General features: G+C 39.2%; 2 protein-coding genes across 2 annotated transcripts; both read right to left on the bottom strand.

Annotated features, from left to right (window-relative positions):
- Nucleotides 1-7,633: 7,633 nt before the first annotated feature.
- Nucleotides 7,634-8,407, bottom strand: LOC149266868 (disease resistance protein RUN1-like). Its single transcript, XM_089409415.1, has one exon. It carries the CDS (start codon nucleotides 8,405-8,407, stop codon nucleotides 7,634-7,636), a length of 774 nt encoding a protein of 257 aa, XP_089265541.1.
- Nucleotides 8,408-14,471: 6,064 nt separating this feature from the next.
- LOC149266867 (putative 2' cyclic ADP-D-ribose synthase BdTIR) lies at nucleotides 14,472-15,047 on the bottom strand. Its single transcript, XM_089409410.1, has one exon. It carries the CDS (start codon nucleotides 15,045-15,047, stop codon nucleotides 14,472-14,474), a length of 576 nt encoding a protein of 191 aa, XP_089265536.1.
- Between the last annotated feature and the right edge of the window lie 8,466 nt (nucleotides 15,048-23,513).

Raw genomic sequence — 23,513 nt, 5'->3', positions numbered from 1 at the left:
CACTGTAATTTGGGACATCTAGAGAGATCAAGCTTGTCCAACCATGTACAATGTTCAACGTCTTCCACTTCTTCTAATTCATTGCACCCAAGGACAATTAGTTCTCTGAGACTTGTCAACTGCAATAAACCTCGTATCCTCTTCAGCTTGCCACATCCATATGCGTAAAACCTCTCCATAGATGCCAGCGTTTCCATATTTGGCAGTTCTTATAACTCGTAGCATTGACCAACATGGATCACCCTAAGCTTTGTGCACTGTCCCAACCCTGTTATCCTCTTCAGCTTCACACATCCAGATGCGCTGAACTCCTCTAAAGATGTTAATGCTCCCATACTTGGTAGTTGTTCTAACTCAGAGCACTCACCAAGACTGAGCAGCCTAAGCTTTGTGCACTGTCCCAACCCCGGTATCCTCTTCAGCTTCCCACTGTTGGAATGTAATTTCAACTACAGTAACCTGCGATGCGATCTGATCGCATATCGCACTTTCCCTTGTCACCCTTCGCTGCATCCCTGTATTGTCTGCGATGCGATATTTGCGATGCGATCGCAGATCGCAGATCGCAAGTTCTAAACTTCTGCGCGTTAAGCCCTTCGCTCCTTGTCTGCCATGCGATGCGATCTTATCGCAGATCGCACCTTCTACCAAGTTGATCTCAGCCGTCCATACGTTTTGATCCAACGGCCATTATTTGTTCTTACCTTGTTCACGCCACCGCCATAAGTGTCTTTTCGCCATTTACCTATTTGTGTTCCCAAAGGAGAAGGAAGATCAAATCCAGCTCCTGGACATTGAATGCTCAGCTACAACATTTAATCAATAGCATGGCCGAGAACAAGAAGGACGCACCATGTACAGGCGCATTAAAAGGATTATGGATTTCTTACAGCAAAGCTGGCCGCAGAGCATTTTATCAGTTATGAGCTTCCAACAGCCGAATTCATTTTTAAGGCATCACCTCTTGCTGCATTCAATACGCAGATAAGCTTTAGAAGATATTTTTTTTATTTTAACATATATAATGTGTAATGAACAGAAGTTCTGTCTCTAAGTGAGTAAGAGAGAAGTTGTAAAAGAATCTAAGAGTTTTTGTAATTATCTGTAAACGAACAGCAGTGCTAAGATAGTTAAAAACAGATTCTGGAACTGGATCATTCCTGTTGTAACCCCTCTGAAGAGGAAGACTATTTTGCAACAGTTTTTCTTTTTATATGATTAAAGATCCTGTATTGAAATCAGAGCGTTATTCTCTGTGAAATTTCTTTTGTGTTTTAAATAAACAGAAATTTCCAACATGGTATCAGAGCTAGTCAGGCACTCAGTGAGTCAAAAACAGAGTTTGTTTTTCACTGTAGGAGCTGTAAGAAGCTTAGTGAGCGATTTTTCTCTAGCAAAGAAAGTTCTTTGCTTGTTTTAAATATACAGTCAATATCTCTTCTTTATTTATACAGGTTAAGATGGCAGATGCTGGAACTGATTTGACAAATCCCCAACTGCCACAGTTTAATGGGAAAAACTACAGTTATTGGTCCATAACAATGAAATCATTGTTTGCTTCTCAAGGAATATGGGAGCTGGTTGAAACTGGCTATGCTGAACCGGCATATGCGACAGCATTGGCTGCTTTAACAGTGGCAGAAAGAGACTAGTTGAAGAGCGACAGAAAGAAGGATGCCAAAGCCCTCTTTTTTCTCTTCCAATCAGTACATGAAAGTGTTTTTCCGCGGATTGCAGCAGCAACAAAATCCAAGGAGGCATGGGATATTCTCAAAACTGCCTACCAAGGCATGGAGAAAGTGAAGGCTGCAAAGTTGCAGATGTTGAGGAGAGACTTTGAAACACTCAGCATGAAGGAGTCTGATACAATAGATTCATTCTTCACTCAGGTTATTGGGTTGATAACCCAGATAAGATCTCATGGTGAGATTCTTGAAGAAAGAAGGATTATAGAGAAGATCTTGAGATGTTTACCCTCAAGGTTTGAAGCTATTGTGGTAGCAATAGAAGAAACAAAGGATCTCTCACAGTTCACAGTAGATGAACTGAGTGCTTCTCTTATGTCTCATGAACACAGACTGAGTAGAGGAACAGATTCCTCTTTTGAGCAAGCATTCAAGACTCAGATGTCTTTCGGCCAAGGAAGAGGTCGAGGCAGAGCAAATAATAGAGGTCGTGGAAGAAGCCAAAACAAAGGCAGAAATAATCCTGCAAGCACAAGCGGAAGGAGCTGCAATCAGAACCAACATGAAGGTTCAAGCAAACAGCAAGCTCATGGACAAAGGTATGACAAATCCCAAGTCCAATGTCATTATTGTAAGAAATATGGGCACTATGCCAATGAATGTAGGAAAAAACAAAATGACATGAATAGTAGGCGGAATGCTAAATTTGCAAATGAAAAAGATAAGAACCCAAAGAACGTGCTGTTAACATGTAACATAGCACAAGACAAACAAGAAGATTTTTGGTTCTTAGACTCAGGTTGTAGTAATCACATGACTGGAAATACTGCAATGTTTTCCAATATGGATGAAAATGTGAAATCTGAGGTAACAATAGGGACTGATGACAAGATATCTGTCAAGGGCAAGGGCAGAGTCAGTATCCGAGCAAAAAATGGAGAACAGATGATTGTTCCAGAGGTATACTATGTACCTGGTCTGAAATGTAATCTTTTGAGCATTGGACAGCTCATTAACAAAGGTTACAATGTGTTCTTCAAAGATGATATGTGTACAATCAGAGACATACCTCCAAGTAATAAGATCATTTCACAGGTGCAGATGACCAGCAATAGAATGTTTCCTCTCAAACTCAGGGCAAATTTGAAGGAAGGAAGAACTATTGCAGCCGTAACACAAGAAGTCTTTCAGGAACAAGTGAAAGATGAGAATTGGTTGTGGCACTTGAGATTTGGACATCTCAATTTCGGAGGCTTGAATCTGTTGCACAGAAAGAGAATGGTAAAGGGATTGCCATTGATTGAGAAACCGGACAGCCTTTGTGAAGGCTGCAGCTTGGGCAAGCAACATAGAGAAAGCTTTCTAGCAGGAAAGAATATAAGGGCAAAAGAACCCTTGGAAATTGTTCACTCTGATGTGTGTGGACCGATGCAAATACCATCATTATCTGGAAATAAATATGTTTTAACTTTCATTGATGATTACACCAGAAAGACATGGGTGTATATGTTGAAACAGAAGAGTGAAGTGTTTGAGAAATTCCGCCACTTCAAAACTCTTGTTGAGAAGCAGTGTGGGCATTATATCAAAGTGCTCAGAACAGATAGAGGAGGAGAATACATCTCCAAAGACTTCCTGCGTTTTTGCAGAGAGAATGGCATACAAAAGCAGTTCACCACCAGGTATACACCTCAGCAAAACGGTGTTGCCGAAAGGAAGAATAGGACCATTCTTGACATGGTCAGAAGTATGCTAAAGGCAAAGCACTTACCGCATGAGTATTGGGCAGAAGCTGTCACTTGCGCAGTTTACATCTTGAATAGATGCCCAACTAAAGCTGTCATGAACAAAGTACCAGAAGAAGCATGGAGTGGTCAAAAGCAAACGGTCACTCACATGAGAGTATTCGGTTGTGTAGCATATGCACATGTACCGGATCAGCTAAGGAAGAAGCTTGACAGTAAGGGGGAGAAGTGTGTCTTTATTGGCTATTGTAATGATTCAAAAGCATACAAACTCTATAATCCATCCACCAAGAAATTGATAGTAAGCAGAGATGTGCAGTTCATTGAAGATGAAGCTTGGGATGGAAGCTTAGAAAAAACAGTGAATGTGAAGACAATAGTGTCTCATGAAGAAGAAGAGGAAGGGACAGTAGCAAATAATCCTTCCTTGGTGGCTCCTCTTCCACCACAGCAAGTACAGCAAACCACACCACAAGCTGGAATTCGAACAGCCTTGAGAAGTCAAGGAAGTGCTTCTTCAAGCACACCACAGGGATCAGAAATATCCTCAAGTTCGGATGGAAATCCTAGCACACCAAGAAGACCAAGATTCATAGATCTGAATGAGATTTATGAACAAGGAGAGGTAAGTAACAATACCGGTCTGAATTCATTATTCGCTTTGTATTGTCATGTTGATGACCCAGTTCATTTTGAAGATGCTGTAAATGAAGATAAATGGATTAAAGCAATGAATGAAGAAATTGGTGCAATTGAGAAGAGTAAAACATGGGAGTTAGTGGATCTCCCTGAAGGCAAAGATGCCATTGGAGTTAAGTGGGTCTATAAGACCAAAAGCAATGCTGAAGGCAAGATTGACAGACACAAAGCAAGACTTGTTGTGAAAGGCTACAAGCAGCAACAAGGCAAAGACTATGATGAAACCTTTGCACCAGTAGCAAGGATGGAAACAATGAGAACAGTGTTGTCTATTGCAGCACAACACAAATGGAAGATTTATCAGATAGATGTTAAATCTGCATTCCTGAATGGAGTGTTAAAAGAAGAGGTTTATGTTGATCAACCTCCGTGCTATGAAGTTGAAGGCCAAGAGCATAAAGTTTGTAAACTGAAGAAGGCTCTTTATGGGCTGAAGCAGGCTCCAAGAGCATGGTACAGCAGAATAGATGCTTATCTGACTGAGAATGGGTTTGATAAGTGTGATGGTGAACCCACACTCTACATAAAACAGAATGATGGTAAGATTATTATTGTTGTTTTATATGTAGATGATCTGATTTTTCTAGCAATGATGCTTCTTTCATTGCTAATTTTAAAGCAGTCATGAAAAGTGAATTTGAAATGACTGACTTGGGCTTCTTAAGATATTTTCTTGGAATTGAAGTAGACCAAAGTGAAAATGGTGTTTTCATTTCTCAAGATAAATATGTAGAAGCAGTGTTGAAGATATTTAACATGCAGAACAGCAAGGCAGTTGTGACTCCAACTGTAGTGGGGTTGAAATTGACCAAAGAAGACAACAACAAATATTTTGATCCAAAATTGTACAAGAGCATAGTTGGCAGCCTTATGTACTTGACTGCAACTAGGTCGGACATTATGCACGCTGTGAGTTTAATTTCCAGATTTATGGAAAAACCGAAAGAGACTCATTGGCAGGCAGCCAAGAGGATTCTAAGGTATGTGAATGGAACGAAGGGGTTTGGTATTTTATACTCCTCTTCTGAAAGTTTCATGTTGACAGGTTACACTGACAGTGATTGGGCTAGAAGTGTTGATGATAGGAAAAGCACATCTGGATATGTGTTTCATATGGGATCGGGAGCCATCTCATGGGCTTCCAAGAAGCAACCAGTTGTGTCTTTGTCAACAGTAGAGGCAGAGTATGTGGCAGCAACAGCAGCAGCATGCCAAGCAGTATGGCTGAGAAGAGTTCTCAGAGATTTGTGCCATGAACAAGAAAAGGGCACAACCATTTACTGTGACAATAGCTCAGCAATAACATTGTCTAAAAACTCTGTTTTTCATAAAAGGACAAAGCACGTAGACACCAAATTTCACTTCATACGTGAATTGGTTAACAATGGTGAGATTGTTTTGCAGCACTGCAGAACAGAGGATCAGTTGGCCGACATCTTCACAAAACCATTGACAAAGAAAAGTTTTGATCATTTCAGGAAATGCCTGGGTATGCAAAAAGAAACCCAGCAGTTGAAATTAAAGGGGAGTGTTGGAATGTAATTTCAACTACAGTAACCTGCGATGCGATCTGATCGCATATCGCACTTTCCCTTGTCACCCTTCGCTGCATCCCTGTATTGTCTGCGATGCGATCGCAGATCGTAGATCGCAAGTTCTAAACTTCTGCGTGTCAAGCCCTTCTCTCCTTGTCTGTCATGCGATGCGATCTTATCGCAGATCGCGCCTTCTACCAAGTTGATCTCAGCCGTCCATACGTTTTGATCCAACGACCATTATTTGTTCTTACCTTGTTCACGCCACCGCCATAAGTGCCTTTTCGCCATTTACCTATTTGTGTTCCCAAAGGAGAAGGAAGATCAAATCCAGCTCCTGGACATTGAATGCTCAACTACAGCATTTAATCAATAGCATGACCGAGAACAAGAAGGACGCACCATGTACAGGTGCATTAAAAGGATTATGGATTTCTTACAGCAAAGCTGGCCGCAGAGCATTTATCAGTTATGAGCTTCCAACAGCCGACTTCATTTTTAAGGCATCACCGCTTGTTGCATTCAATACGCAGATAAGCTTTAGAAGATACTTTTTTTATTTTAACATATATAATGTGTAATGAACAGAAGTTCTGTCTCTAAGTGAGTAAGAGAGAAGTTGTAAAAGAATCTAAGAGTTTTTGTAATTATCTGTAAATGCACAACAGTGCTAAGATAGTTAAAAACAGATTCTGGAACTGGATCGTTCCTGTTGTAACCCCTCTGAAGCGGAAGACTATTTTGTAACAGTTTTTCTTTTTATATGATTAAAGATCCTGTATTGAAATCATAACGTTGTTCTCTATGAAATTTCTTTTGTGTTTGAAATAAACAGAAATTTCCAACACCCACATCCATCTGCGAAAAACGTCTCCATAGATGCCAGTGTTTCCATATTTGGCAGTTCTTCTAACTCAGAGCAGTGACCAACATGGAGCGCGCTAAGCTTTGTGCACTGTCCCAACCCTGTTATGCTCTTCAGCTTCACACATCCAAATGCGACGAACTCCACTAAAGATGTTAATGCTCCCATACTCGGTAGTTCTTCTAACTCAGTGCATCGAGTAACATCTAGCCACCGAAGCTTTGTATAATACCCCAACCGGGTATGCTCTTGAGTTTCTCACACCCTATTACACACAGCGCCTCCAAAAATACTGCTAGCTGCAAAATGTTCGAGGTTCAATGGTTTAAACACAAGAAAGATATTAAAACATGCGTTGCAGATAAATCTTAAAAAAACCGTTTGAAATTGATTTAAACACTCTGGTCACATTTCTGATAACACGGAAACTAACATTTCTGATCACCTGTGGTTCGCTTTCACTTTTCCACAATGTGTTTAATTCGCTCCCCCACACTTCAAGATGCCTTAAGTTCTTTACTGAAATCCAGGAAGGCAGGGAAGAATATGGATACTTTTTCCACCGGAGCCATAAAATCCCGGGTAACTCCACTGTTCCCAAAGTGCTCTCCAACACAGTATCTTCAGTATCAAGAATTCTCAACATCTGGGGAGCAATACGGCGCAATATAGAACCGTAATCATTATTTTCAATAAGATTTAGTCCCTGCACTGTTATTACCTGACCATTCTTCAAAAACGATCGTTAACACAAATAATGAATTAAAATTATTGATATTTAAAAAAAAAACGATCCCAAACTTTTGTTGAATAATCTAAAATTTTATGACTGAACACTTACAGATGATTGTTGTGACAAATAATCCATAACATTTTGTGTCCAACGCCAAAGACGAAATGGGTACGACTTCTCAGCTACATCTCTTCCGATATCTTTTAGGTGCTCATGCATATGTATGCGATTCTTACTGCCAATTTCCACAAGACATCTATCCTGTAGATTTTGTAACCCCCTTCTCCCTTTCCAGCCCGATCCGTTCCATATGCTTATGGCCTATCCCTGTGTTGTCCTCGGAGAAAACATGCAATGTCTAAAAACATATGTTATTCCTCTTCATTGAGGTCATCATAACTAATTTTAAGGCTTCCCTTTACCTCCCTTGGAAGACTCCCCAATTCGTCTTGCCACTCTGATTTGTCTTTTCCATAAAGATGTGCCCCATATACTTTTAACAATAAAGGCAATCCATCACAGGATTCTAAGAACTTATTTATCAGATGTTCATATTCCAGGGGGGAATAGGCTTGGCTGAAGGCATGGGAGCAAAAGAGCTCTCTGGAGTGTTGGGTGTTAAGACCAGTAAGCGTATAAATTGATGACATTTCCACTCTTGCGCTTCTGAGAACACCCGTATCTCTAGATGTAATCAATATTAAGCTCCCCGAACATAAATCATGAGTTTCAACCTGCAGAAGTGCTTTCACCTGATCGACATCGCCGACGTCGTCTAAGATTATTAAAGCATTAGAGGATTTGAGAGCCTGTATGAGCATATTTTTACCTTCGTGAACATTATCAACACTGTCTATTGGCTTATTAGTCAGTTCTTTCAAAAGTTTTGTTTGCAGCAAATTTAAAGACGCTGCATGATCTTTGACTTCAGATAAAAAGCATGATCTAAGATAATATGATTTCTTCTTATTGAAGAATTGTTTTACCAAAGTTGTTTTCCCCATGCCACCTAACCCCACGATCCCCACGACCTGAGGTTTCCCGCTTTGCGATTGCTGCAACAGGACTGTATCCTCAAATTCTTTCAGCTTGCAATCCAAACCTGTTGGATAGTCAGCTACGTGAAACTCTGGTTTTCCCAACATTTTCAATGTTGGAATATTAATTCCAACTGCAGCAGAAATCAGCTTGGATGCGGACGTGGACAGTGACGACAGCCAGTCAGTTGCCGACTCAGCCAGCACGCAGCAACAAATCAGCTTCAACAAACCACCTGACAGATTTCGGACCGCCTTTTGGTGTGAAGTGGTTTCCGTATAATCGACTCCGATGCAATGAAATCTTGACGTGCGTCCTCAGCATTTTTCCTTCCGTACAGGTTTATCGGAGCCTAACATTCGGCATGAAGTGGGCTCCCGATATTCTTGTCCACCGTCCGATGCAGCTCATCAATTTCCGTCGTCCATCGTTTCAACCTGCATTCGAGCCTGCATTAAATACTTACGTGGAGTAAAGTTGAAGTTTGGTTGACCGCCGGTAAAGAAATTCAATGCTTTAATTGTGTCCGTAGAAGTATTGGTAAGAGTCTTTAGTTTTAATGTTTTTTTATAAGTCGGAGGTATGGGCATATGCTCTTACGTATTATATTTTTTTTGTATGGCATACATATTATATATGTTAAGTTTTTGTTGCGTTGACCATTGAGAAACGAAGCAGCAGCGAAAACCAAGGTTTTTGCACAGCAGTGCAAGCTAAGAAAAACAAGGGGGAGCGCATAAGTTTAAGGGATGTAATATTTTACATTTCGCACATGGGATGAAATCAGAGCAGGCGGCAGCAAAAGAAAACAAGGTTATTGCACAGCAGTGCATAAAGACAGAACAGAGGGAGTAGAAAGTTTTTATATGTGTTGTTTTTTTTGAAGCAGAGAGTATATACATTGCACAACAGTGCGAGGAGTGTGAGCACATAATTTTTTTTTTTATTATTACTGCATATGTAAAAATTTGTTTTACAGCAGTATGAGTAAAATAGTTTTCACACCAGTAAATGTAAAAGGGTTTTACAGCAGTAAATGAAAATGGGTTTTTACACACTAGCAGTGTAAATTCTCAGGAGGAGACAGAGTTTTATTTTTGTTGGCTGAATGTATTTTTGGTGAATCCCTCTCAGTAAAAGAGGATGAATATGTATCAGGCATTATATTTTAATGAATACAAATCTCTTTGTGTGGGTGTGTAATACTCTGTTCTCAAGAAATTTTTTTTTAAGCTTCCCTGTGCAAAAGATCCTGTGGAGAGAAGGAAACAGAGCATTGCCTCTGTGTGTTCAGTTTGTTTGTTTTTGGGATTTTACCAGAAAAATCCCCAACAGTGGTATCAGAGCTGGCTTAGGCTCTTTGAAGGTGTCAAAGAAGCTGAAGGAAAGACTTTTGCAGCAGTAAGTCTTCTCCAGCAGAGTGAAGTCTCAGGCAAAAGGATTCAGGTATTTCTCAGATTAATTTTCTGTGTTGCTGTTGAAGAAACAGTGAGTCATTTTAAAAACACAGTCAAGTATTTTAAAAATAGTTAAGAATGGCAAGGTCAAGGAAGAAAGCCTCCAATCCTCCTAAGGTTGTGTCTCCCTCCTTTACTAAAATAGAAGACAATCTATTTGAAAGCATTCTATTTGAGGCTTCAAAATTTAATGGAAATTTTGATATGGGGGAAATAAAAATGAGGACTGTCTTACAGTCTCAAGGGATTGAAATTTGGGAATCAGTGATTGATGATAGCAAGATGGATAGAGAATCCAAGGAGTGTAATGCACAAGCAACAAAAATAATCTTGGATGGACTGCCTGATTCTGTAAAGAAGAATCTAGGAAAATATTCATCAACAAAGGATATATGGGACAAACTTCATGACCTTCATGCAAAGGGAGCACTGACCATGACCATCAGTCAAGAAGAAAATTCTGAACCCATCATAGAAGCTGAAAGTGAGAAGATTGACCTCATCAAACTTCAAGTAAAAGAAAGGGATGAAGAGCTTGCCAAGCTTAAGAAGGAACTTGATCAAAGCAAGAGGAAGCATCATGAAGAAGTCATCTCCATGACAAATCAGTTGAATAAAGTAAAAAAGCAGGAAGATATCTTGTCAAATCAACTTGAACAAAGGCACAAGAGAGTGAACAAACTTGTAGAAGAGATTGGACAGTACAAGGCAGAGGTCTCCTCCCTTAAGTCTGAACTACAAGAAGCCAGGAAGCAGGCACAAGAAGCTAAAAAGAAAATGGAGAGCAGTCAAGCAGAAATCTCTAAAATGAAGACAGATATTATCTCCCTTAAAATAGTAGCAGCTGAAGCTACTCGTAGCAAAGAAGAAATTGAGGAACAACTTGCAAAGAAGAATAATGAGTGTGAAAGATTGGAAGAAGAGATTGTCCTCCTCAGGAAAAAGGTTGAAGGGATGAACAAAATCATGAAGAGCTCTCAAGCCTTGGATGACATGCTCAGCTATCACAGATCTCCATCTGATAAATCAGGACTTGGGTATGTAGGTGAACCTTCAAACAAGAATGAATATGCTTTAAGGAAAGGAGATGTGAAGAAGCCAGAAAGAAATTGTGATGCTCCTAGTTCTAGCAAAGGCAAGGAGAAAGATCAAGGCTACAATAGAAGAAATCCTACTCCAAGTAGAAAACCAGCTCCAAGAAGAAATGTAGCTGATGTCAAAGAGGTAAGAGGCAATGGTTATCATCAAAGGATCTCAAGGCAGCAAGGCTTCAGAAGTACATCAAGGAAACCTCCATCTCCCAGGTACCAAAGTTCATTTTTTGGTTATTGTTATTCTTGCTCAAACTTTGGTCATATGGCAAAAGACTGTAGAGCATTTCATAGAGATAGATGTTGTAGTCTCAGACAACCTTCAAGAAATAATTTTACAAGAAGAAATCATGAAATCTTATTCATGAACAATGTAGAATGCTTCAAGTGTCATAACATTGGGCATATGGCACGTGATTGTAACTTAACATGGGCTCCTACGCAAGCTAGACCCATGCAAAAGAAGAAAGTTACACAAGTATGGAGAAAGAAGGAAATACAGTCTGAAAGTCCCTTGAGCTCTCAAACTGATCTAAGTTTCTTTTGAGAAAACTTTGCTGAAAGAAAACAATGCATACATTAAGGGGGAGCCTGTAATTCTTGATCATTATCGCTGAAGCTATTGGTGAATGGGTTCTTATGAAATCCTTGCTGAATTATATTCTTATAAGGGAGAGATATGAAATTAAATCTGCCATAAGAGCAGAGAAGAAAAGTCTGCAGGGCATGGAGATTGCGTGGAGGATGTATTGCAGCGCAAATGAAATCTTTTTGTTAATCCCTCTGAAATGTAATACGCAGCGGTGTTGAAAAATGTAATGTTTTTGCTTTGTTTTTTATCACATATGCAATGCAATATGCACAGAAGTGCGGAGAAGAAAAAGGGGCAGCGTTGAAATGTGAAGTGCAGCAGCGCGGTGAAAAGAAATGTTTTTACGCACAGCAGTGCGAATGTAAGTGCAGTGAAGTTTTTTGGTTATTGTCCATTTTGAAAACAAAAGGAAGAAAAACATACAGCAGTGTGCAGAAGTGAAATTTTTTTTGTGGTAATGAGAAGAGGGCAAAACGCAGCAAAGCTTAAATGCCCAGTGTTTGAGAATGCAGTGAAATTAAACACACAGCAGAGTGAGTGTAATATGCAGCAGATGGAAATTTTTTTTTGGAAGTGATGAAACGCACAGTAGTGCGAAGAAGTAAAAGAAAGGGAAACATGTGCAGCGCAGTGTAATTTTTTTTTGCTGAGACAGAGAATGAAATGCACAGCAGTGCAGTCAGTTTTTTTACTGTAAGTGTGAAAATTTGTAAGTTGGGACAGATTAATTGTTCCAGAAGAGAGAGAGTATTTTGTTTTTGAAAAATGCACAGCAGTGCAGACATAGCAGCGCTTCAGCAGTGTTAATTTTGAAGACAGAGAGCAGAGTAGACGCAGCAGCGTAGAGGAGCGCAGAAAAGGAAAAATGCACAGCAGTGCAGATATGGATTGTAATGTAAGTTTTGTGGTTGTCTGTTGAGAGAGAAGGTAGAAGCGCAGCAACGCATATGAATGCAGTTTTTGTTGTTTGCATCTGAAATGCAAGTGAGACACAGTAGCAGTGTGATTGTAATCAATGAAGGGGAGCAGGCAGCAGCGTGAAGTTTTGGTTGTTGTTCATTGTGAAAACAATAGGAAGGGAATGCGCAGTAGCGCAAGTGAAATGTAATGTAAAGAAAACACAACAGCGTGAAATCTTTGCAGTTGTTCTGTTGAGAAAACAAAAGGCAATACGCTGCAGCGCGTATGTGCTAAATGAATGTAAGAGACAGATTGAAGTGCCTCTGAAGAAGGCATGTTGGAGAATCCCTCTGTTAAGAGGAAGATCTATTGTCTTTCGGTGAATCTCTCTATCAAGAGGAAGATGCTTTTCAGCATAGACTGGTGAATCCCTCTGTTAAAGAGGAAGGTGCTCTTCAACACAGTCTCAGGTGAATCCCTCTATCAAGAGGAAGGTGCTCTTCAACACAGTCTCAGGTGAATCCCTTTGTTAAGAGGAAGACTCTTTTGATTGGTTGTGGAACTGCATCTGAAGCAGTTGGTGAATCCCTCTATGTGAGGAAGATGTTATTTTACAGCAGTTGAAATTAAGGGGGAGTGTTGGAATATTAATTCCAACTGTAGCAGAAATCAGCGTGGATGCGGATGTGGACAGCGACGGCAGCCAGTCAGTTGCCGACTCAGCCAGCACGCAGCAACAAAACCGCTTCAGCAAACCACCTGATAGATTTCGGACTGCCTTTTGGTGTGAAGTGGTTTCCGTATAATCGACTCCAATGCAATGAAATCTTGACGCATGTCCTCAGCATTTTTCCTTCCGTACAGGTTTATCGGAGCCTAACGTTCGGCATGAAGTGGGCTCCCGATATTCTTGTCCACCGTCCGATGCAACTCATCAATTTCTGCCGTCCATCGTTTCAACCTGCATTCGAGCCTACATTAAATACTTGCGTGGAGTAAAGTTGAAGTTTGGTTGACCGCCGGTAAAGAAATTCAATGCTTTAATTGTGTCCGTAGAAGTATTGGTAAGAGTCTTTAGTTTTAATATTTTTTTATAAGTCAGAGGTATGGGCATATGCTCTTACGTATTATATTTTTTTTGTATGGCATACATATTATATATGTTAAGTTTTTGTTGCATTGACCATTGAGAAACGAAGCAGCAGCGAAAACCAAGGTTTTTGCACAGCAGTGCAAGCTAAGAAAAACAAGGGGGAGCGCATAAGTTTAAGGGATGTAATATTTTACATTTCGCACATGGGATGAAATCAGAGCAGGCGGCAGCAAAAGAAAACAAGGTTATTGCACAGCAATGCATAAAGACAGAACAAAGGGAGTAGAAAGTTTTTATATGTGTTGTTTTTTTTGAAGCAGGGAGTATATACATTGCACAGCAGTGCGAGGAGTGTGAGCACATAATGTTTTTTTTATTATTACTGCATCTATAAAAATTTCTTTTACAGCAGTATGAGTAAAATAGTTTTCACACCAGTAAATGTAAAAGGGTTTTACAACAGTAAATGGAAATAGGTTTTTACACACCAACAGTGTAAATTCTCAGGAGGAGACAGAGTTTTATTTTTGTTGGCTGAATGTATTTTTGGTGAATCCCTCTCAGTAAAAGAGGATGAATATGTATCAGGCATTATATTTTAATGAATACAAATGTTTTATTTTTGTTGGCTGAATGTATTTTTGGTGAATCCCTCTCAGTAAAAGAGGATGAATATGTATCAGGCATTATATTTTAATGAATACAAATCTCTTTGTGTGGGTGTGTAATACTCTGTTCTCAAGAAAAAAAAATTTAAACTTCCCTGTGCAAAAGATCCTGTGGAGAGAAGGAAACAAAGCATTGCCTCTGTGTGTTCAGTTTGTTTGTTTTTGGGATTTTACAAGAAAAATCCCCAACATTCAACCGACATTCAACAATCTTATCTAGCAGCTCCAGCTCCAGCTCCAACTCCTCGCTAGTTATTTAAAAGAAAACAAATAAAACTAGTGAGAAACAAACATCTATATGTATTTACCCAGCATAAAATATACTATATCTAGTGAGGGGGAAGGTTGAGTTCTCACCCATTGCAGACCTCTAGCTCGAAACACTCGAAAGTGCGTTTCTCCAATTTGCAATGATGTTGGAATCATATCGAAGCTTCCCTTCATGAGTTCTCTTTTCTGCCAGTTCTTTTAGGGCCTTTGCATACTTTCCATCTTTGCCTGCCGTCCACCGAACCTCAGCAGGTGTGACACGGTAAAAGACAGGAATTATAGGAGACTTTGACTCCAACATGAGTAGGAGTTCATCTAAGCACCAATATGATTCAGCGTAGCGGGGAGAGAATATTGCTACATGGACAGAGGCGTTTCTGATAGCATTTTTTATTTGCAAAGGAAAGTTATATCCCCGTTGCAGTTCATCTTCATCGAGAAAGGCTGTCAATCCTTTTTCTAGAAGACGAAGGTATAGAGACCTGGCGAAGGTTTTCTTCACATCAACGCCGCGATGGTTTATGAAAACTCTGTACCACTGAGCAGCGCCGGAGGTGAAGTCGGCAGTGGAGGAGGATGCAACGGTGGAAGCGAGGGCAGCGGTGGACGCGGAGGCAGCAATGGAGGACGATGCAGCGCTGGAGGCCGAGGCAGATGTGCAGCAGGATGCACCCATTGCAAATTATTAAATAGAAATGTCGACACAAATTGCAGATGAGGAGGATGAATTGGAGTTTCAGAAGCCTGGCGAAATTACGTTTGAAATGAAAACCTTGGAGAGGATCGATACATATAGATCATTAAAACAAACCGTTCAACCCTGGCTAGCGTGCGGTTATACAGCCAGTGAAGCCCTGTCGCTTTGCCCTCGTCTTCTGGCTTCGCTGTGCCTTTGACAAGTTCTCCACTTCAAGATTGGCGATGACGTTCCCCGGTATTATACTATGCTCGAATTTGGATCTTGGCAACGTTCGTGATATACATTACCCACTGTTATAATAATTCGTTAGCCGCTTTGTGATTTTATACAATTGTTGACTTAATAATTCGTCACGCTTTGTGACTTTTTTATGATTGTGGACGGAGTTTCAAGAGAGCCGTGCACGTTTGTGCATCGTGAGGACGTTCTCTAATTTTATAGTACAGTGGAAGTTGGGCGTCTCATGTTCCCCTCCACCTTATAATATGTGCAAATTTGGGATTCCACTTGCCCATCGACCTCAATCTTCGTTCTTCACTCGTGCAGTCTCTGTTATCCATACGTAGACAAATTTGTTTCAAGAAGACTTTGCATCATTAAAATACTTAAAAAAAAAAAAAAATACTATGAAACTCTTTATCAATCCGAAAATGACTTCCCATTGTTAAAACCCTAGAAAACCATATGAAGTGGCCCGTTCATACATCGTTTATTGTTTGAACGACTGCATCAAGGTTTTTGAAAATCATTGGTAAATTCTTCATTAAAAATAAACAACTAGATCTAGGTTTTTGAACATCATAAGTAGTAAATTCTTCATTAATAATTAATACTAGTCGATATAGGTTAATTGATATATGTTAATTATAGTTATTTTCATATTTAAATTGGCATATAAAAAGTTGAAAATGTCATCGAACAACCATATTAGTAAATATGGTTTTGCTACTTAACATGTGTAAGGTTAATTTATTGACCATGGTTGACTATGTTTAAGGAGAGTTGATAAGGTTAATCAAGGTTGACAAAGTTGACCATGATCAAACATACATTAATGTTAATGCTAATGTTACATTAATGTAACAAAAATTGTTGAAATGGTTGATGGGGTTGACTATGGTTGAAGAGAGTGACCATCATTGACCATTAGTGGGGATGTCACTACCCAAGTTCCCAATGTGACTACGCACTTGACTCCTATGTAAGAGGATACTTTTGACAAGCATATGATGTGATAATGGATATACACTCTCTTTAATGAAGCTAATTTCAATTTTACAGCCTTGAAGAGTGTCCCCTTCAAACCTATTTAAAGGAATTCCTTGCATGCATGAGCTATTTGTGGTTGATTGATCCATTAACTGGATGATCATTGAGTTAGACTATTGTCCCATTACACAACTGAACTTCGACTTGTTCCATTAACTGTTAGAACTAGTTTAACTAAACAAAACTGGAAATAACTAACCTGGATTAATAAAATTTAGCAATCAAACATGCTTAACTAAAATACGAGCCCTCTAACTTGAATTTACTGAGCTAACTGAGTGAGAAGAGCCATGTCACCACAGTTAACTGCCTCCAAGTTGTCTGTTGATGTGGAAATTCGAATTTTCTCAATTTGGCCAAGGCAAAGTCCAATTGAGACTTTATTGCTACACTTCTCAACGCTCCCTCTTAACAAGAAAGGGATTTTCAGCCACCTACATCCTGCACCAGTGGAATTCAAACTTGCCTCTTAACAAGGTCTTTGTCAAGATGTTAGCATCTTGTTCCTATGTCAGAATGTATGCAACATTATCTACCTCTTCACATAGTCACACAAATGATGATACGAGATATCTATATTCTTGGATCAATCTTGAAATACCAGATTCTCAGAGAGCCTAATGCAACTCTGATTATTACGATAGATCACATTTGAACTTCTACCAAGCTAAGTACCACAGATATTTGCTTCTTACTGTATGAGGAAACTGCTATGGAGCCAACAATGAAAATTCCACTTGATGTACTATTTCGGTCGGATGCTCAATCTGCATCTGTGAAGCCACACAATTTCACTCCCTCTATTTGTCTGTACCATAATCCATACTCGGTAGGGCCTCTGAGGTACCATAAACATGCTTCGTTGCCTTCTAATGGAATTTGATCGGTGTAACCAAAGCTTGGCTAAGATGGTTGATTGCATAGCACATCTATGGTCGCGTGTTCACAAGATACATCATTGGACCCACTCACTATCAGTAAATGGTAGCATTAACCTCTTCACCTGAAGTGGAATCCTCCTTCCTCCAATTGGTCACTAGAGGTGTCTTATATGCTTCTATGAAGGAACAACCTCTTATTATCTCAATAAGTCAGGATCCCTCTTCCGCCCTAAAAATAAATAAGTGCCTATGCACAGTTCTCTTAAAAATAGAATAAAAAATACAAAGGTGAAAGAAGAGAAAGGCTTCCTGCGTAGAGAGGTGAAGCATGCAACTCCACCGGGGTACTGACCAGGCTCACTGGCAATGGAACAATGTGTGTGTTCCTGCAGGACTCCACCGGGGTACTTTCTAGGCCTGCTGGCAGTGGAGCAACACTAGAGATGAAAACTTATACTCTGAAAATCTTCAACTCGTGAGCTAAACTACCCTTCTCGGATTCAAAACACTAAGATCTAAGCTGAACTTTTGATTTTGTTTGACTGAGTTGGCAAAGGGTGAACCATGTATGTCCATGGTGTAAGTGGGGAAACTGAATTAACCTACACAATGATTCAATACTCCCCGAAAGACTAAGGCCTTGTGCTAGCAATGAACTGAAACAAAGAAGCTGGAGTTCTACCAACGTGTCACCAAGTGTTGTAGCAGCTACAACCACCCTCCAAAATTTTGGTCTACACCAATTTCAGAGCCTCCCTTGAAGAGTTTCACTTGATGATTGCACACACCTGGGTTCACTCCGTGAGCTCATGTGAGTCTTTACATTCGCCTTACTTGTTTATTGCACTCAAGTCTCTACATCTTGATGTCTAAGTCATGCTTGCAACCATGTTTTGGTTATGCTCAAAGCCTTTTTTTAGTATGTGTTTGTTGTGTTTGCCATGAAAGCATCTGTCGCACCCACACACGGAGTTAGATTCACTGTCGCACAAGCTTCATCTCAATCATGAATGATCAATCACGAGTGTCGCGCTCGTTTCTTGCACCGTTGGTCAGTCATGTTGAACATGTGCGTTTGATGGTTTGGTCAGTTTGTCGTCAAGTCATGCGAGTGTGTGTTTGTATGATCACCTATGCATCTTTTGACTGTTCACACACTTAGTCATTTTGCTGAAGTACTGGCAACCAGACTCCTCACTGACAGCCGAACCATCACCCTGCTTTTGACTTGATCGACTGTCAGCCAGAACAGCACAGAAGCACCAAGCTAGTTCTTTCAAGTTGTGTTGCCCGCAAGCAACTCAAACAACACTCATGCTGGCCACCCGGACAGTCGACCAGCTGTTCATCTCAGAAATTGCATAGTGCTCATGAGCAATTCTCCTGCTGCCCATTAGTCAGCTCAGCTCAAAAATTGCGCAGAGATGATTAGCAGGCCAACCTCCCAACCTTAGTGCATTTTTTCGCATCCAGCAGCTCCCAGTAGTAGATTGCTTGTTCCTTCCATGAATTGTGCAATTTCTGCTGCCAGTGACCCCAACAGCCAACTGGCAGTTCCCTCTGGGAATTCTGTAGTTCTGACTGCTAGTGACCCCAGCAACCAACGGGCAGTTCCCTCTGGGAATTACGTAGTTCTACCTGCCAGTGACCCCAACAACCAACTGGCAGTTACCTTTGGGAATTGCGCAATTCTAGGTGCCAGTGACCCCATCAACCAACTAGCAGTTTCCTCTAGGAATTGCATAGTTTTGGCTGTCAATCTCCCAGGAAGTTCCCCAAAAAAATAGTGCAATCCCTGCCTACTGACCCCTCATGCAGCCCGACCGTTCCTCTAGAAAATTACGTAGATTTGGCTGTCCAGCCCGTGCTAACTGTTCGTTCCAGAAAATGCACAAAACATGCCTCCCATGCCCTCCTGCAGCCTGAACTGTCCTTCCCAAAATTTGCGCAATTTTGCCTCTCAGCCAAGCCAGACCTTGCAGAAAGTCACTGTCGACTCAGATTGTCTGTCTCCATCCTTCAGTGACTCTTGCGTAATTTTCATCAGTAGTTGCCCAGGGCCATCATCTCCCATCACAGCCCTGTTGCCTCTCTCGGTCACCTGCATCCGAATGATCATGTGTCATGGTAGACTAGGAGGTTTTGGATTTGAGGCTTCCCTTTACCTCCCTTGGAAGACTCCCCAATTCATCTTCCCACTCTGATTTGTCTTTTCCATAAAGATGTGCCCCATGTACTTTGAAAGATAAAGGCAATCCATCACAAGATTCTAAGAACTTATTTATCAGATGTTCATATTATGGGCGAATAAGCTTGGCTGAAGGCATGGGAGCAAAAGAGCTCTCATGAGTGTTGGGTGTTAAGCCCAGTAAGCGTATAAATTGAGGATATTTCAACTCTTGTGCTTCTGAGAACACCCATATCTGTAGATGTAATCAATATTAAGCTCTCCGAATAGATATCATGAATTTCAACCCGCAGAAGTGCTTTCACCTAATCGACATCACCCATGTCGTCTAAGATTATTAAAGCATTAGAGGATTTGAGATCATGTATGAGCATCTTTTTACCTTCGTGAACATTATCAACACTGTCTATTGGCTTATTGGTCAGTTCTTTCAAAAGTTTTGATTGCGGCAAATTTAAAGATGCTACATCATCTTTGACTTCAGATAGAAAGCAGGATCTAAGATAATATGATTTCTTTCTATTAAAGAATTTTTTTTCCAACGTTATTTTTCCCACGCCACCTAAGCCCACGATCCCCACGACGTGAGGTTTCTTTCTTTGCAATTTCTGCAACAGCACTGTATCCTCAAAATATTTCAGCTTGCAATTCAAACCTATTGGATACTCAGCCACGTGCAAGCCTTGTTTTTCCAACATTTTAGACAGGCATTCAACAATCTTATCTAGTAGCTCCATCTCTAACTCCTTGCTAGTTATTGAAGAGAAAATAAATAAAACTCTACATCTATTTATCAAATATAAAATATTACCATATCTAGAGAGTGAGGGTTGAGTTCTCACCCATTGCAGACCTCTAGCTCATAACTGTTATTGTCTGCAACAGTAGAGAGTGTGTTTCTCCATTTTTCAAAGATGTTGGAGTCATATTACAACTTCCCTTCATGAGTTCTCTTCTCTGCTAATTCTTTTAGGGCCTTTGCATGCTTTCCATCTTTTCTCTGCGTCCACCTAACCTCAGTAGGCGTAACAGGCATTTCATCTTGGGCCTCAATCCTTTTTCTAGAAGGCAAAGGTATAAAGACTTGGCGAAGGTTTTCTTCACATCAACGTTGCGATGGTTTATGAAGACTTTGTACCACTAAGCAGTGGCGAAGGCAGAGTCGGCGGTGGAGGAGGATGCAGTGGTGGAAGCATAGGCAATGGTGGAAGCACATGCAATGGTGGAGGCAAAGGCAGCAATGGAGGAGGATACAATGTCCGAGGCAGAGTAGCAATGGAGGAGGATACAACGTCCGAGGCAGAGGCAACAATGGAGGAGGATGCATCCATTTTGTGAATTGCTAAATAGAAATCTCGACACAAATTGCAGAGGAAGAGGAGGATGAACGAGAGTTTTAGAAGCATGAATAAATTATCTTTGAAATGAAAACCTTAGAGAGCATTGTACATATACATATATTATTAAAGCAAACCCTTCACCCCTAGTTAGTGAGTAGTTATATAGCTAGTGGAGTCCTTTGGCTTCCCTGTGTTTTGACAAGTTCTGCACTTTAATATTGTCAATGAGGTTCCCCAGTATTACAATATGTTCGAATTTGAATTTTTTTCAATATTCTTGATATGCGTACCCACTTTTATAATATTTTATAAGGACATTTTGTGATTTTATAGGATGGTTGACGTAGTTTCCACAGTTGTGCATGCTTATCGATGCTAAGCACGTTCTCTACTATTATAATATAGTGGAAATTGGGTTTCCCATCTCAATCTTCATGCTTCACCTCTCAATAATGTGTTCTCCATTATCCATACTAAAAAAGTTTGCTATGAAGACTTTGCATTACCAAAACCCTTAAAAAAACTCTAAATCTCTTTATCATTCTAGGAAAGGCATCCCATCCTTAAAACCCTAAAAAGCTATTGGAGGCGCAATCATACATGGTTCAGTGATTTTAGAAAATAAAATCTGTGAGTCCCTGCCTCCAGGATACTTGAATATTGATTTAAGTTGATTACCTAATCAACATTTGAATTTCAATATTTTATTTCCAACTAAAGTTTCACTTACAAAAAAAATTATATATCTTATATTATAACATTGTAGTCTAAAAAATGCACAAATAAGCTGAGAAAATAATGGAAACTTTATATTATAATAGAGAAAGTAATGGAAACTTTATGTTATAATAGTATAGTTTAAAAAATGCATAAATTAGGTGGAAAAATAATGGAAATTCTGGTAAGATGATGATAAAATTCTCCAGAAATTTTTGAACTTCAAAATTTTGGGTGCTCTAAATTTTTTTAATAGTGTTGAATCCATTTTCATCATAAAAACTATTCAAACACTCCAACATTCTAATCTTTTCAAAAGAAAAATTACAAGATTCCAACCAAAATTTTACCATCCAACTTAAATAAAAAACGCCAACCTAATCAACATTTGAGTTTTAGTATTTTATTTCCATCTCAGCTATCATGAAGAAAAAGCTAGCCTTTCTTCAAATAGATATCCAAGAAAATTGGTTACTCATATTAAATCGCTTTAATATGAAAAAACAGAAAGATTCTCAAAACCCTGGCAAGCAAGACCACAATCGAGAAAACTTCTATGTGATCCCAGGGGAGACCGTGCTCATGCTAGCTTCTGGGATCTGCACACTCTAAAGCACCTCAAATAGCTGAATGGAATAGTAAGTGACATGGTAGGGATAAGGGCTTCCAAGCCCATAGATGTCATAGATGAAGGAATTACTAAAGACATGAAATTTATGGTAGAGCTAAGCACTCTTTTCTAGAGTCCAACCTGTTGGTTAAGATCCCAGGGTGGATGAAATTTATGGTAGAGCTCAACACTCTTTTGTAGAGTCCAATCTGTTGGTTAAGATCCCAGGGTGGATGAAATTTATGGTAGAGCTCAACACTCTTTTGTAGAGTCCAACCTGTTGGTTAAGATCCCAGGGTGGATATGTGCTTTTCAATAACTAAATTGTCGAATATTAAGAGATTTCCCCCCAAAATTGGAGATCCTTGTAGGGTTTGAGAAAATAAGGAGGATGGATGTAGTTAAAATGTTATTTCTATAAGAGTTACCCGATGGATTTGGTGTGACGAGTGCAGTTCCATGCCTAGGAGGTTGTCGAATATTAAGAGATTTCCCTAAATTGGAGGATATCCTTGTAGGGTTGGAGAAGCTAAGGAGGATGGATATAGTTAAATTGTTATTTCTAAAAGAGTTACCCGATGGCTTTGGTGTGATGAGTTGTAAAATATCAAAACTGTTTCAAGTGTTTTAACTACAAAAATTTATTATTTTCATAGTTTTATGTGATATCTATATATATATATAAAACAATACATAAAATATTTTACATAACATGTATATTGAGCCATTTTATTAGCGCACATTAAAATGATTTTTTTTTGTTAATATATTTTTAAGTATACTTCCTTATCAATTCACGTTAAAATATTTTAGTCATAACCCATATTGGATATTTTATTATATACAACATTAAAATATTTTCTTTCAACATTTTCTCCCCTATATATATAGATATATATGAAGTTTCAAATACCATGGGTTGTCAAAACCTTATACTTAAAAATATATTGATAACAAAAAATCATTTTAATGTGTTTTGATCTATGTTGGTTATAGCCCACATTATTTTTGCATTTAGAGAATATTTTATTTTCAATTTAAGAGGGACACGTCTCAATTCCAAATTGAGCACGAACATACTCATATATTAACCAACATAGTTTTTTTGTTTAGAGAATATTTTATTTTCATTTTAAGAGGGACACGTATCAATTCCAAATTGAGCACGAACATACTCACATAGCCTCTACATTGAACTCTAGAATGAGGCTCTCGGCTTAATAAGATTTATTTTTTAATTTTTTCCACAATTTGAATTATTATTTTTTGATGAATCATATTTTGAAAATTATAAAAAATTATTTTGAAAATTATTAAATTAAAATTTAAAATAAATGAATACAATTTATAATTGAATTATTAATAATATAAACATGGTGTAATAATTACATTTGCCGAAATTTTTACATATATCAATATTAAATATTTAAGAAAAAA

The sequence above is a fragment of the Pinus tabuliformis genome, chromosome 6 (genome assembly GCF_031772625.1).
Source record: "Pinus tabuliformis cultivar Carrire ecotype Pingquan chromosome 6, CPIR1, whole genome shotgun sequence".
Taxonomy (NCBI): Eukaryota; Viridiplantae; Streptophyta; class Pinopsida; order Pinales; family Pinaceae; genus Pinus; species Pinus tabuliformis.
This window is presented reverse-complemented; position numbering and strand designations above follow the sequence as displayed.